A 15,921-nucleotide genomic window follows, 5' to 3' on the forward strand; every position below is an offset into this window, starting at 1 on the left:
CCTCTAATTCATAATCAGCGGCAGGTGTGCTGATCATCCCCAGGTGCGTGGGCCAGGGGCGGGAGCCCACACTGAGCTCCGCCCCGGCAGGAGAAAGAGAGAGCGGGAGAGAGCGAGAGAGAAAGAGATAGCAGAGGCGAGAGAGGGAGAATAAACAAACAAGGCGTCTGACTGATGTCAGCTGGCGAGGTGCGGGGACCATGACAAACCCCTCCAGGGTGGATCCGGCCTCTTGCCCTTTGGTAGCTGGGATAGGCTCCAGCCCCCCCGTGACCCTGACATAGGCCATGAATGAACACATTGAATGAATGAAAGAATGAATTGCCATCTGTTAAGCTATGTTTCTGTCATATTTAAATACTTTTTAAAAACATAGATGTTAATAATGGCTGTATGTGTGATGATGTTTGCTCAGTTTCATTCATACTGGCCCACCAGATATATACACATCCATACGCTGCGATCATTATAGTAAGGTAAATGTTGTCTGTGTTAGGTGCCATTTTTTTAGTGTAATCTTTTCCACCTCTGTCAGGCACACACAGGGTGGATGGAAAAGAAGACTTGCTAATTGAATGATAATGAATTCTTGTTCCTATTGTCTCTGTTTCTTGTCATATTTGAGTTTTAGTTTCTGTTTTTGTTTTATCCCGTTCAAAATTAATATTTAGTTCCCTCTGCGTTTCACTTTGCCTTTCCATTGCACATTCTTTCATTGTGAATATTTATTTTCATCTTTCATGTCTACTTGTGTCAGTTATTATTTGTTCATTTTCTGTTTTACTGTGACAGTTTTTAGCGTGAGCTATGAGTCAATTTGATCCTGCCTCCAGCGTCCTGCCTTTGGGTCCACACCTCTGCTCCCTCCACAACTAGACTTGGCTTTATAAGTGCATTAACCTTTCATGTAAAAACCTGATGAGTGCAATTTTCGACACCACCTGTTCAAAAAGCTTAGACATGTGGACATTTTCAGCTGCTTGTAACCCTGTGTTGTACATGCCACATAACAGACTGTTACAAACACCCCCAAACGAAAGCTGCCTGTATGGACCCAACTAGCTAATGTTACAGTTGCTGCTGTGGAAAACAACATTTAGTATATTTTGTGCCCTGAATTAAAAATGACATGTATTTAGTTTGAAAGAAGAGAGTAAGAATATGAATAAAGAACAGAATAGGGAGCACTGAAAAGACAAAAATATGATTTGGCTGATTTGCATCTATATCCTGACTTTGGGAAGACACCGTTTCACTGCTGCAAACTCGGCACCTGAATGGTCCACAAACCTAGAGGAAAGTTTGTTTTTCCTTTTTTAATGTTTCCCTGTCTTAAAGATTGTTGCATCTCACATATGGCTTTGAGTTCCCACCAAAATGGACAAAAAAACTCGGTAGAAAAATACCTAGATTTATACCATTAAATAATTTATTACCATTCAGCCTAAGATAACAAAATGTGATTGATTTGTATGTCTTTTTTGGCTTATATCAGACAGCCATGCGCCCTCTAAACCATCTGTTTTTAGAAGAGAGTACCCATCCTTAAAGTCTTTTCTCTTCTGAAATTGAACATGAAATATAACTAATAAAGTACAACTTATATAATAATAACCCAATTATTAATTCGTCCATCAGGGAAATAATTACAATATCTCATAACAGACGATATGAGATAGTAAAAATTATTTCCTCCAGCAGTAAGCTTGAGGTCTTCATCTGTGACAGGAGTAATTTTATGCTGTTTGACAGATGATGCAACCCACAGTCCATTTCTGCAGAAAGTAAACAGGGAGTCAGTTTTGACCGGTTTTTACTTGTGGATTATTTCTGGCACTGTAACATTACACAAGCATTAGAAACTCAGGTTAAACCAGACTAATGAAAAGGTTTAGGCTTGATTAACACTAAACACCATACTCCAATATAGTCTTAAAGACATTAGTTATTTTAGAAGCATTAAGGCTGCTCATGACTTATAACACAGAATACACAGTAGGAGTCAATCTCTAAACTATAGCTTCTCGCTGAAAAGAATATCTGATGTACTAACTTGGTGCATTCATACTGTATATCTGTAAAAAGTTATTTTATAGTTAAGTTCAGAGTGGTTTCCACAAACATAAACTTTGATAACCAGAGGAAATATCTGATATGATCTATGCCTTCCTATCTTGCACTCTCATTCCTACTTCTCATATATATCTCTACTTTTTACAGCCTTCCTTCATTAACACCTCCTAATTGGCCATTGGGCTAAGCTGAAAACAATGAAGCATTGATTTCCTTAAGCATAATCACCTCATCCACTCATTTAATGACTGCTGTCACTGTAGGCTGCCGAGAGAAAAATGACCGGTCAATGGTCCCATCGATACCCTTCACCTTCCTTCACCAAAGGCTAGAGTGCACCGTCACCCACTCCATCTTTGCAGTTTGTTTTAACCCCTTTAGTTGCCTGACAGGCTCCAAGCACTGCATCCATCACAACCACAGTCTTAAGCTGTTCTGATCCCACATTGCACCAGAACACACACTGATTACTACTGTGCACGTGAGCAGAATAAATCTGTTATGAAATACCACACAATATATGCATTGAGACACAAACCACCAAATTTATGTGACGATAATAGATGGTCGTTAACCTCACTCTGAGCTCTTAGTTACCTGAATGGCAATATGGCTTGTCCAAATGGCCATTTGTTGTCTAAGTGGCACTAGTGACTGGCCCAGAAGAGTAATGAAGCTGCTCTTTCCTCCACATACCAGATGCTTCATCGCGATCATGCTGCTGGGAATCGCACCAAAACATGCTTGTGTGCATGTTAGGGATGTTTGTTCAGTCTGTTCTCTTAGAAATGAATATGGTAAACATAAAACACTAAATGTCTTATGTTCTTTCACAGGTCTAAAACACACAGCCATATTCCACCAACATCAGTTGTTTTCATTTTGTTTTTGTCTGCTTTCCTTTTTGTTTTGCTTTGCTTTGGCAATCAAATGCCTTCGCTGTATTGCTGGTAATTTTGTCAGTCATACTATATTTTATGTACCGCATTAAGAAAAAATCAAAGTAATGCACTGTCCTTCCAGACAACAATTACTTTTTAATTTATTTTACTGAAGGTGCAAAACAACTGTGAGAGCCAAAAGCCTGTTATATACTACACTATGGATTTCTATTACAAGCAATTGATAATGCTCAGATTTTTATCTGAGTTAACATATCTTCAAAATTCATCAACTAATTAATTGGGCAAAAGTTTCTAATGCATCCTCCCCTCATGGTGAAACAGCTGTCAAGATGATTCTTTCCAACATCTGTCCAGGGCTGGACTTTTCTAAACAATCCCAAAGACAAAATGTAAAAATATGATCATACAGCACTTCCTCATTGGTCATTCAAAACCAAGTGTGTATGTTTATAGCTGACTTGCATGGGTATGACAGTTTAAAGTCTACAAAGACAGCTTACAACATTTAGATTGGCACTCTGCAACAGTTCACGTCCAGCTGTTTTTTTTAAATCTATGACCAGAATTGCTGGTTCATTGGCACTCTGTCTGTTTAGTCAGCTAAATAGTAACCATATTCAATTCAATTCAATTTTATTTGTATAGCGCCAAATCACAACAACAGTCGCCTCAAGGTGCTTTTCAGGACATTCAGGGTCACCTGGTCCAGCCCTAACTATATGCTTTAGCAAAAAGGAAAGTTTTAAGCCTAATCTTAAAAGTAGAGATAGTGTCTGTCTCCCGAATCCAAACGGGAAGCTGGTTCCACAGAAGAGGGGCCTGAAAACTGAAGGCTCTCCCTCCCATTCTACTTTTAAATACTCTATAACTATATATACATTCCATTTGTATAAAAGCTGCCTTCATGATCTCATTATGCGACTTAATCTCTGCTGCTGCTGACTTCCTAAGCTGAACTGTAACTTGTACAAAAGCAAAGTTCAACATCAACAGGATGTCTTTCATTTGGCTTCACTTGGCAGTTGGGATAAGCAGACACAAAAAGGTGGTTATCAGATTGAATTTTACAGATTAAAATTGTTATTCCATTCTGCATAATAGGCCTACAGATTTAGTTCTTATTCTTTCAGCTGCAGTGATGTTGAACAGCCTGAGAGAAAGTAAAGACTAAATAATCTATAAAAACAGAATTCAAGGGTAGGATCTACGTGCAAATTTAAATTAAGGACGAAAAGTAAAAATACTTCTGTTTTAGGATCATACATTAAGTCAACATGAAAAAAACCTTTCACACATGCACAGGGAATAGAGTTCCTGCTAATAATCTGTATTTATTACTGATCCTCATCAGGGAAGACAAAAACTGTAGATCCTTTAGACCTTCTTGCTAGGATTGATCTTCTGGGAATGATGATGCCGTTGTTTTCTAAAGAACTGTTTAGTCCTTAGGTTGGGATTTTGGACCTGTTAATCCCTAATCTGTGCTGGAGCAGAGCACAAGTTACCATGGCGATGTAAAGTAAACCAGCTACATGATACTGAAAACCCAGAGTTAATCCTAACATTACCTCACCTTGTTTGTTTGTTTGTTTTGTATTGGTTTGGTTTTTTTGGGCGGGGGTTGAGTTACACCCTTCCATGATTAAATGAAACTGTATTACCATTTGGGATAAGTGGTCCATTTTCTTACCTAACAGAATCACAAAGTGGAGAAACAATGAATTTTAACTCTACTTCCACTGAACAACTAAGTCCAGCGACACAGATCAAGATCATTCTCATCACATTCAAATAACAGATGCAAATATGTTAGGGTTTACTTTGGTAGTACCTTGTCAGAGGTTTTCCATTGGAAGTCTGGTAGCGCTAACCTGCAGATCATGTATCGTATTATTGGTGTGGGGATTCAGGCCAATTCAATATTCTATGATGCAACATTAAATCCTCTCTTGTCTAGCGATCTGCTTTGACTTAAAAGTAAGTCCGCAGGTCAGGAAACTCTCGCTAAAATATTCAACAAGGCAACACATTGTGAGGATTGGGGTTTTAGCAGACTCGAGGGATTGTTCTCCTCACTTTTATAGTCTGTGTTCTGCTTCCTCCTGCCTAGAAATATCAAGACAACAAGCACGGAGAGAGTGACATTAATTCTGCACGACAGCGCGGTCCAGCAGGATTGCAAATGTTTGCCTTTTAATCCAGATCTCATCGGCCTTTGGTCTGGCCGAGGCAGACATTGATGGGAATGGGAGAAGAAAACTGTTGCCAAACTTGTCTAGGCTGCTGGGAACTCAGTTCTGTAATTCATGACCCGAGCCATTTCAAACATTTGCACAACCAGCCCGGCCAGAGACACGCACACACCGGTGATTGTCATGCCAGCAGAAGCAAGTGCATCGTCTGAGCACAGCAGGATGTCCTCTTTAAAAAGCCATATCGCCACAAAAATAATGCACAGACAAGATTAAACGTGGCATTTGGTTGTCTCCCTCTCTTTCTGCACTCTATCTGTTCTATTCTGGATATTGGAGAGAATAAGTTAAACTCTCCTCTCCTCTCCCCTTGTCCTGGGATGAGCTCCAGTTTAATTGCTGGACGCTGGTGTCTGTTGTGGTGCCTGTCAAAAGAAGATAAAGAGTTTTTCCTGGGGCGTAAGGAAAAGGGAGAGCAGTGATAGAGGGCCTCTCTCCTGCAGCTCTGCTGGCTGCATTAGCCCCACGCTTTATAATTGTGTGAAGGGGGCACTTCCAGTGGCTCTCTCATTACTCACCGGTATGCCAAGTCCCTGGTATCCAGACACACCTTGTCCTCTAGCTTTCTCTTTCTGTCTGTCTCACTCATTTTAGGATGTCCCTCAGCTCCATCACCCCCTCACCCTCCCTATTGTTATTTTGGCCTACTATTGCTATATGTGCTTATCACCTTCGCTTTCCACAGACATACCCCTTTGTCAGACTGGGACCTATTGTTCAGCAGTTGTCACGACTGATGTCACCTATACTTTGGAGTTATTGCTTTAGTGTACTATTGCCTATTATTGTATTGGCATCAGAGTCAATCATGTGCTGATTGGTATGAAGTGAGAACAGTCAGCACCAAGTAAGAGGCAATTAGATGGCGTTATTGAGATGCCTTGAGGGCTAATTTGCTTCATATACTTATGGTAGAAGTACCCAGTGATTGTATTGCAGCTCCCTATACAGGATGTCCATCTTTTATCTGCGTTGTTGTTGCTCGTTTGTGATTTCAAGTTCAAACTGCAGTGAGTTAAGGACACTTATTACATGGTTGCTTCAGATAGTTTACTGTTAAACGTTTCTTATTAACATCTCACATTTACTGACAGGGTGTCTTTTCAATCTCTCTCCAGAGGGTGGTACGTGCGAGGTGATTGCTGCCCACCGATGCTGTAACAAGAATCGTATCGAGGAGCGCTCTCAGACAGTCAAGTGCTCCTGTTTACCGGGGAAAGTGGCCGGAACGACACGCAACAAACCCTCCTGTGTGGATGGTGAGAACATCTAACGTGTTTTAAACTTATCTATAAATGCTCCTCTGAGAGACAGTCCTTGTCCGTCTGATACCTGTTCTAGCAGATATACTACTACCTGCGCTCTCCCAGTATAAATGACATCCAGAGACAGTACAGAGAGCATGTGTCCTACATGTGTGGCATTTCAGTCAGACAGCTCACGTTTGAAACGACTGCTTTCTTACAGGGGAAGATAACAAATATGATGCAAATAGAGAGTGAAGAGTAAACAAACCCCTTAGCCAACAGGTGGATGCTGGGGTTGAAAGAGCAGGATGCAATGCAGGGCAGGTGCAGCACTGACGCGTCAGAGGGAGCGACAGGAAAATTCTGGGGCTTGATTAGACTGCCAATTTGGGGGATTTGGCACGAAAAGAGTGAGGTTAATGTGCATGACATAGTGCAGCTCAGGTCGCCTGCCTCGCCTAGCTGACAGGATCTGCTTCATTTTGCAGCAACATATTTGTGGTACTCACATTATTCTCTGGTGAAGATTTTTTTGTTCAAAAAGTAAAAATGCCACAGTCAGTATCAGCCAAATTAGGAGATTAACAAATTTAGTTTGCAGAATTATATCACATTAAAAGTTACAAATTTCATATAAAAATTCAACTTTAGATATAAATCCACTACTTTATGCTAGACCACATAAGAGGAGGTGGATGACTGACTGATTAAAGTTCTGCATTTTTGCTGAAGTAAAAGGATAAATATACAGTTTCTACATATTTTTTTTTAATTGTGAGAACTTGCTATTATTACTTAAGAAAGCTTCTGTTACTGAACTTTACTTATACATACAAAAGTCGTTTCAAATGTGAGATTTACCATCTCAAGTCTGACTCAGGCTTTAATAAGCACTTCAGATGAAGGCATACAGTATATTCAAACACAATTTCTCCACTCTCAAATGACAAAACTAAGTTTAACTATTAAGAACCCAGTAGTGCAGTGCTGCTGGGCATCTGGACGATGATCCAGTTGGCCTGCAGAACTCCTAAATGGAGAGAAATTTGCAGATCGCATTGCCCAAGGCATCTCAGAAATGAATGACTAATAAACAGAAGTCAGGGAAGCTCCAGGCTAGTGCACTTGAATTACCTCAGTCGAGAAAAACAATCAGGCATCGGCAGCTCCATGGAGAGAAAAAGGGGGAAAAAGCTGACAGGAAATCACAAGTCTGCTGAGACAGAACTGTGATGCCCCTTAATTCAACGCAGCTCATTTGTGGCTCCTCAGTTTCGATCTTTTAACCTTCACCTTCATTTACGATCAAAGTCATGTGTCTGCCCTCCCGCAAAGAAGTGACACCAAAATATCTTCATTAAATTACAAAGGGGGGCCAGACAGGCATGGACAGTGGGCCTCACAAGATTAGTCAGCCACAGCTGAAACTCAGAAAGATCTTTGGATATGAAATGGAGCCACTCCTCTGCAGCATCTAGCAGACAAGGCAATCATTTTATATTAATGAAGATTCTTTCCCTTTTTTTCCTATCCAAGGCCAGCAGCGTACAATACCTGAAAACCTTAATGTCAGACTGAGACCTTTCGTTTTCGGCAACTACAAATTACACCCTGGACATTAAGATAAAAAATGTTAGCTGAATGCAGTGTAAAATGTGAATACAACCTCAGGTTTTTGGGGGAGGTTTTTTGTAGTAGTTGTTTGTTTTTTTTACACCGAGATGAGGAAATCCAAAGAAGTTTTCCACCAAAGCTGGACAAAGATATAATTTTTGTATTTTTTAAAAAGTACAGACTGAGACACCGGGGTGAAGAAGAGGGGCTGGTGTAAACACTTCATGCTTCTGTGCTTCAAGCTCCCACAGTGAGAGAATCCTTGTTGTTAGTGTATTGATTAACAAGCACTTACAGAAGAGGTGGTGATAAAAAATGGAAATGACAAGTCACTGAGCTGCACTGCTACAATATTGAGCATCGCTGCCCCTTTTGAGTGGTAGTGACCTGACCTTTTAATAATTTTACTTCCTTTATCTTGCCTCGCCTCCCTACTTGGATAATTTTCACCTGCTTGAAAGTGAATCCGGCTCAGTGTTATTTATTTAACACCTACCAGGGAATAAGGCTGAAGGGCACGCAAAATAATTATGTGATTATTCATGAGAGCTCATTTGCAGTCAAAAGTGTCAGGTTCTGACAAACAAACACCATTAAATTGAGCTTTTTATTTCTTTTTCAAGTGTGACACTGGAAGGAGGAGGTCACTTCGTTCAAGGGTGTCGATTATCTGGAAAAGTTGCGTGTTTGTCAACTTGCCCCAGCAGGCTTCCAGTGCACTATGTGAGGGATTATAGACTTGTGGAGTCAGTGGCATTGCACCAGCCTGGCCCAGATGGAGCTTTCTCCCCAGGTCCTCATGTTATTAATGTTCCATCCAGTTGAGGAACGATGTTGCTCATCTTGCCACCCCCTGGGGGACACCTGCTGTCACTGTACCATACACAGGTTATATATCCACACAAAAAAAAAATCCAAAAAAACATAATAACATATAAAAAGAACGGCTAGTGTTCTGATATAAGTCAAAACCTTCAGAGGTCATTTAGTCTGGACACACATACAAAGCCCGGAGGAATGAACACTTCCTTATTTTTAGCCAAATTTGCAGAAACAAGCAGTCTCTCTGGCGCTCTGTATTATTGGTCATTAGCGTCAAACTCCAGCATCAAAGCCCACAGTGAAGATCAGTCCCATTGTCAAGTGTTTACTGACTTGTGGAGAGGGGCTACATGGGGTTATCTCAGTTGCTACTGGTAACCGTTGTGGCTGTTAATAATATATGGGGAAGTGAGGACAGCTTGCGTCACGCTCACTGGGGGTCTACTGTCAGATTATCCTCATAGTGGGAATTGATTATTAGTTTTGACAAGGAGAATTATGTCCCAGTTATGTCAGGGCCAACGAAGCTCCAAGTGAAGAACATCCCTTTTAACAAGTCAAACGCTCATATCTCTCCAGCCTCACCGGACCAATCACATGCACTCAGATTAGGAGCTCATCACTGCACCGCTGCCTTTATCCCCGTGTATGAGACAAGTAAGCCCTCAGCCGAAGCACCCGAGTACACACTTACATATGCGCCCATTTAATAAACACATGCATGCTGACGCCTAATTATGCATACGTGTGTATTGTCGTGTTGCTGCTGTAGCGGTACACTCATTCAGCGGGAGACGCACCCAGATGCCCGCTCGCTGCTGATCACTGGTGGGGAATGAACCCTTCTGTTTGGCTGCAGGCGTGTAGAGTCGAGCATAACAGGTTGTCATGGTACATTAGAGATACATCCTGGGGGGGACTACCTGAGGGAAGGGACAGTAAGTGCTGAAGTTTTTCTCTTTTTTTCACATACTTTGTGAATTGTATAAAATCTTTTTTTAGTAAACACAGTAGATTAACATGGGTACTTTGATACACTCTTAAATCAATAGCATCTTCTCACAAGCACGGCTGGTGTCAATATAAGCAGGAAGGTGGTTGTTTTCCAAACAAAGTACATCCTTGTTGGCAAAGATAGTCCTACAAAAAAATAGCCAACGAGGACTGACTACTACACGTGGTTGCATGGACAGCAAAGTCCAACCTGATGACACCCAAGAACAGCAAAGGCTTCCCGTTATAAAATCTCAGCTCCCACAGTTCAGGTCTCACTGCTTCACAGACCCCCTGCTACTGTAATTGTATGTGGTTGCCAAGACACGAACCTGCTGCAGATAGAGCTCGAGGGTATGGACAGAAGGAGCATATTAGAGTGTACTGTACAACAAAAACATCTTTCTCTTGCTATAACGCACACAAGGCAAGACTAACAAACACTGAAATCCTCCTGGGTCAAAAAAATATGTTTTTTCCGGGAGGGGGGAGTGAAGATAATGATTGCGAAGAACATTTTCTCCTACACTGTTGTCACATCCCACTGAGCTCTCACAGCACTGATGATGTGATTAGGCTCTAACCTGTAACCTGCAAGGAAAAGCATCTGACCCTGAGCTGAGGTTTAAAGGTCACTGTAGTTTTCTTCCTTCTCTAACCACTTCTCTCAGCTTTTTAAGCAACATGGCATCGCCTTCCTTGGTCTCACTATCAGAGTAACAAGTCCACAGCGAGCTGAGAGAAGGGACCCACAGCGAGATCTATGTCACCTGTGTGGGAGCAGCAGTCGAATTTTTACCCACATAAAGAAATGGAAATAAAAATATACACGTTCACTGACAGAACCACAGAGTTACACTTACTGCACATTTAAGTTAAGACACATGGAAATGAAATATTTAGATACTGCATTGCTTGTAAAATAGAGTACTGATAGTGAGTGGAAGTTATTAAATACTGTAATTTAATGCCAGTTATGTCATAAATGGAATAGTTTTAACCAGCATTACTGTAATACCGGCCCAGCACCTGCCAGTATTTCTGCGTTAGGCTTTTATGGATGTTTGTACTTGTAACTGTGAGGTTTCCAGTTTCACTTGACTGGTGAAATGGAGGCGCATCATAGAAAAATAGTTTGCAGCATTTATGAGAATTAATTTGAGTTTTAAAACACGTGCTGAGAATAAAAATATGGAGACCCTGGACTTTTGGTCTGCAGGTGCTGCTGTGCCAGGGTGAATTACAAATTCAGAAATTCACTAAAGCTATGATTAGAAAGCTAAACAATATTTTCTGAATAGCTAATCAAATCTTGGCTCTCTCTTTTCAGAGAGGGGCAAAGATTAATGTAGAATAATGACTATCTGAAGCTGACCTCAGGTTCAGGGGTTCAAGTCTCAATCCTTGCATAATTATACAATTGCTTCATTTGTTTCATGCTCCTGTGACCCTTCCAGTGCTTCACTGTGGCAAAATACTTGCATTTATAACTCTGTCTCATTAAGATGAAAGCGAGTCCTTCTAATTCTTTGAATGTGAGAGGGGAATCATTTGATCAACTGTTTGCTTGTGTGCATGATTATATGAATGCATGATTGATTGGATCTTTCTTTTGTTAATAGGTGAATATTCAGGGTGCTGGAAGAGCACTGGTTAACTTAGATAAAGGGAAAAACACACAAACTCTAAATACCGGATGCCATCGCATTACAGATAGATCACGAAACGGAAAGCTGCCATTTTTGCTGTGATTAATTTTATAAAAGTCTACCAAGTGACTAACATTAACTATTCATTGAACCTAGAGACACGTATTCACATTTTGACACAGAAAGGGATCAATTCTCTTCCTCATTCGCCAAGGTGTTCAAACATTCTGCTACGTGGCAGGGACGTGGCAGCAAGTTCAATCCATCACCGAACCCGCAAACAGTGATCTGACAGATGCACTTGTAAAAAGGTCCATCGCTTCATGTTTTTCAATCAAGTCCCATTCTCAGTTGTTTGTCTATCAAAGCTAAAGACTCCAGCTTGCTACATCGCTGACATCTTGAATCAAACACCCCTCCTGTCCGTGTGTTGATTATTCGAAGACCATCTGTTATCGCTGACACCCTAATGCAGCTATTTTATGGTAATATGCGAGGATGGTTTTAATTTGTAATGGTACTTTAAATCACATTCAGCGCGTTCATCTTGTAAACAGATGGATCTGAAAATTAATGGATGGCCACCAAGGAGGATTTCGGACAGTGGCCCAGCATAAGTCTCCCCCCCCCTTTCACTCCCCAACCGTCACAGAGGAGGAGTAAAGTTTGCTGATGTTGGAACAAAGGTTATACCCTCTATGCTGACGACTGCACAGAGAGCAGTTAAGTAAAACGACTGTTGGAGGTCAGTGGTCACCAGAGAGTGATGCATGGATCCCAGCCCAGAGATCCCTCTTCTCCATTGGTCAAGGTCAAAGTCAGATGTCCTGGCCGGTGCACAGCCGTGTACATGTAGTGTCTGTGTTCCCACTGGGCTTGGGACTGTCTATTTTTTCGTTGTGCTACTGGTGTAAAGACATGTCATTAAGAGCGCTTTCTGAGGTTTTCTTGAGCCATTGTTGTTCTCATACAGTGAAAAATATACTGATGGCAATAATAAATTAAAGCATGAACGTTAATAAGATGTATTTCATAGTCACTGCTCATTAAATTTTTACTTTTATTGCAAGATGAGAAGCTGTCAAGATGTTAATTAAGATTATGATAAAGTGCCTTTTTAAGAGATGGTGACTCTTCCACATCAGGTGGTCTGTGCGGTGGAATAACTATACCAATATACACTCAACAAAAATATAAACGCAACACCTTTGTTACTGCTCCCATTCCCCATGGGATGGACGTAGAGACCTAAAATTCATTCCAGATACACAATATAACCATCCCTCCCAAACAGTGGTCACAAATCAGTCCAAATGTGTGGTAGTGGGCACATCTGCCATATTGAGATAATCCATCCCACCTCACAGGTGTGCCACATCAGGATGCTGATCTGACATCATGAGTAGTGCACAGGTGTACCTCAGACTGCCCACAACAAAAGGCCACCCTGGAATGTGCAGTTTTTTGCGCTATTGGGGGTCTGGGGACCCAGAACCGGTCAGTATCTGGTGTGACCACCATTTGCCTCATGCAGTGCAACACATCGTCGCATGGAGTCTATCAGATTGTCAATTGTGGCCTGTGGAATGTTGGTCCACTCCACTTCAATGGCTGTGCGAGGTTGTTGGATATTCGTGGGAACTGGTACACGCTGTCGTATACGCCGGTCAAGCACATCCCGAACATGCTCAATGGGTGACATGTCCGGTGAGTATGCTGGCCATGCAAGAACTGGGACATTCTCAGCTGCCATCTGCCCTGAACAATGTGAACCATGATTCATCCGTGAAGCGCACACCTCTTCAGACGCCATCGAATGTGAGCATTTGCCCACACAAGTCTGTTACGGCGACGAGCTGGAGTCAGGTCAAGACCCCGATGAGGATGACGGGCATGCAGTTGAGCGTCCCTGAGACGGTTTCTGACAGTTTGTGCAGAAATTGTTTGGTTGTGCACACCAATTGTTCCAGCAGCTGTCTGGGTGGCTGGTCTCAGACGATCTTGGAGGTGAACCTGCTGGATGTGGAGGTCCTGGGCTGGTGTGGTTACACGAGGTCTGCGGTTGTGAGGCCGGTTGGATGTGCTGCCATATTCTCTGAAACGCCTGTGGAGACGGCTTATGGTTGAGAAATGAACATTCAATGCACGGGCGACAGATCTGGTTGACATTCCTGCTGTCAGCATGCCAGTTGCACGCTCCCTCATTGCTTGTGGCACCTGTGGCATTTTGCTGTGAGACAAAACTGCACATTCCAGGGTGGCCTTTTGTTGTGGGCAGTCTGAGGTACACCTGTGCACTACTCATGATGTCAGATCAGCATCCTGATGTGGCACACCTGTGAGGTGGGATGGATTATCTCAATATGGCAGATGTGCCCACTACACACATTTGGACTGATTTGTGACCACTGTTTGGGAGGGATGGTTATATTGTGTATCTGGAATGAATTTTAGGTCTCTACGTCCATCCCATGGGGAATGGGAGCAGTAACAAAGGTGTTGCATTTATATTTTTGTTGAGTGTACTTTTTACCACAGCCCTGCACCACTGCTTCAGTTTGCTGATATGCTGATATGTTTTAGCACTCTCTCTGGCTGACAAATTTATTTTGAAGCTAAAGAATGGCGAAAGATACTTAAAATTATAACTTGAAGCAGTTGTTGGTGACTGTGAATACTCCTCGTCCAAGGCTCAATGAACAGAACAGAATGGTTGAGCATGCTAGGGAGTGCAAAATAAGAAAGAGTGCCAACAACAAGGCCATGAAAAAAAATACATGCCTAAGGTGCCAGAATTATCAATGTCTATGTAGTTTGTTGGCAATTATTTTTCTAATACCTCAATCCTTACATATTATCAATACATATGTAGTAGCTGATCTCAAAACAAAGGTAAAATTACATGTCCACTACATGTACATCGTTTTTAAATACATTTTTAATCCACAGCAGTGATACACCCAAAAATGGCAGCGTTCTCTCTATGTTCAATCACTGTACCTATTTCTTCACTGAAGGTTTCAATATACATTATTTTAGAGCATGATTGGCTTTCAAACAATAATCTGTTGTAAAATAAGATGCACGGATGTGAGCACAGACAATTTTTGTCTCCTTTAAAACACACATAAACACACACATAAAAGATGATTCTGACTATTGAAGGTTACACTGGAAGTTCAATATGCAGAATGATGTTTGTAATGTAACAACATGGAAATTATTGAGTGAAAGGGGCTTTTTTTAAAGTAAAAAAAACAGATATGAAATAGATTGTCCAAGTTCAGTATGTAAACCCGTGGGCTTTCATGTGTAGTTGCAATCAAGTTCAATCCAAAACAAGTAAGGGTCATTTTAAGTTAACGTTAGAAGAACATCAGAGAGTTCAAATGAAAAGCACAGATTTTAGCATTAAAAAGTCTTTTACAGAAGAGCTTACAATGAAGCAACTAAACAAACAAACAAACTGAAGGTGGAAGGAAAGGTCAATAATATGCATTACTTTTAGCCACCCATTTCTTTATATTGCTAGGAAAATCGGAAATGCATGTAGCAGTTTATTGATATGCAAACATACATGGAAGTAACTTAAGGCAAAAACAGAGTTTCTACAAGTCTAAGAAGCTCAGCGCTGAGGAGGCATACATGACTGATGGTTGATATACTATATTTACACCACTGATCTAAAATTTGACAAAAAACATAAAATCCAAGTAGAAAAAGTTATATTTTTCACTATAACAACCACAAACATGTTTAATGTATATTTTTTCACCAACACGAAAGGACTGTTTTTTGTTTTGTTTTATTTATTTATTTATTTTTGGTCATAAGCAGAGAGTGCTTGCTAGCGCTGTCCTTAGACAGTAAACTGACGAAACTATTGAGGAAAAAATGCGCGTATATATTGTTTATCATGACTCTGGTTTTACGTGGCCTATCAACACTATTTAAAAACTGGTGTATATCACCTTGTTGCTTTGTCATCTTGAAGTGGTCGTGTGATTGGATTACCACGACTACTTTATTCTTCCTCAGTCAAACAGCAGCATTCATGCGATTGTTTTGCCCCTTAGCTCCAGGTGTTGTGCCAAAAAGTGATTGCCGCCCGCGGGAGCGTGCGCAGCTGCTTAAAGCTGTAGCATCCAGATTACTTACGTAGCTCAGCTACTTCCGTGCAACTGATATAAGGTGCAGTAAGCTGAAGACAACTTCAACCATCTGTTTGTTGAAAAACAGCATTTTCTTGTTAGTAATGATAACGGCATTGTAACGATAGAAATAGTAATTAGTCAGATTACTCGTTCCTGAAAAAATAACGCCGTTACTTATAATGCCGTTATTCCCATCACTGCATGTTTTACAG

The 15,921-nt window shown here is 41.1% G+C and overlaps 1 protein-coding gene and 1 long non-coding RNA gene across 4 annotated transcripts in view; one reads left to right on the forward strand and one right to left on the reverse strand.

Annotated features, from left to right (window-relative positions):
- The window catches only part of tafa1b (TAFA chemokine like family member 1b), a 125,179-nt gene that overhangs the window by 93,120 nt on the left and 16,138 nt on the right, over positions 1-15,921 (forward strand). For all 3 annotated transcript variants that reach the window (XM_026168676.1, XM_026168675.1, XM_026168674.1), the window contains exon 3: positions 6,349-6,489. In XM_026168676.1, coding sequence (XP_026024461.1) covers positions 6,349-6,489 — 141 coding nt within the window. The remainder of the gene's footprint in view (positions 1-6,348; positions 6,490-15,921) is intronic.
- LOC113022824 (uncharacterized) overlaps positions 1-15,921 on the reverse strand; it is a 44,528-nt gene that overhangs the window by 407 nt on the left and 28,200 nt on the right. The gene's annotated exons all lie outside the window — the stretch shown is intronic.

This window comes from Astatotilapia calliptera, chromosome 5 (assembly GCF_900246225.1).
Source record: "Astatotilapia calliptera chromosome 5, fAstCal1.2, whole genome shotgun sequence".
Lineage (NCBI taxonomy): Eukaryota > Metazoa > Chordata > Actinopteri > Cichliformes > Cichlidae > Astatotilapia > Astatotilapia calliptera.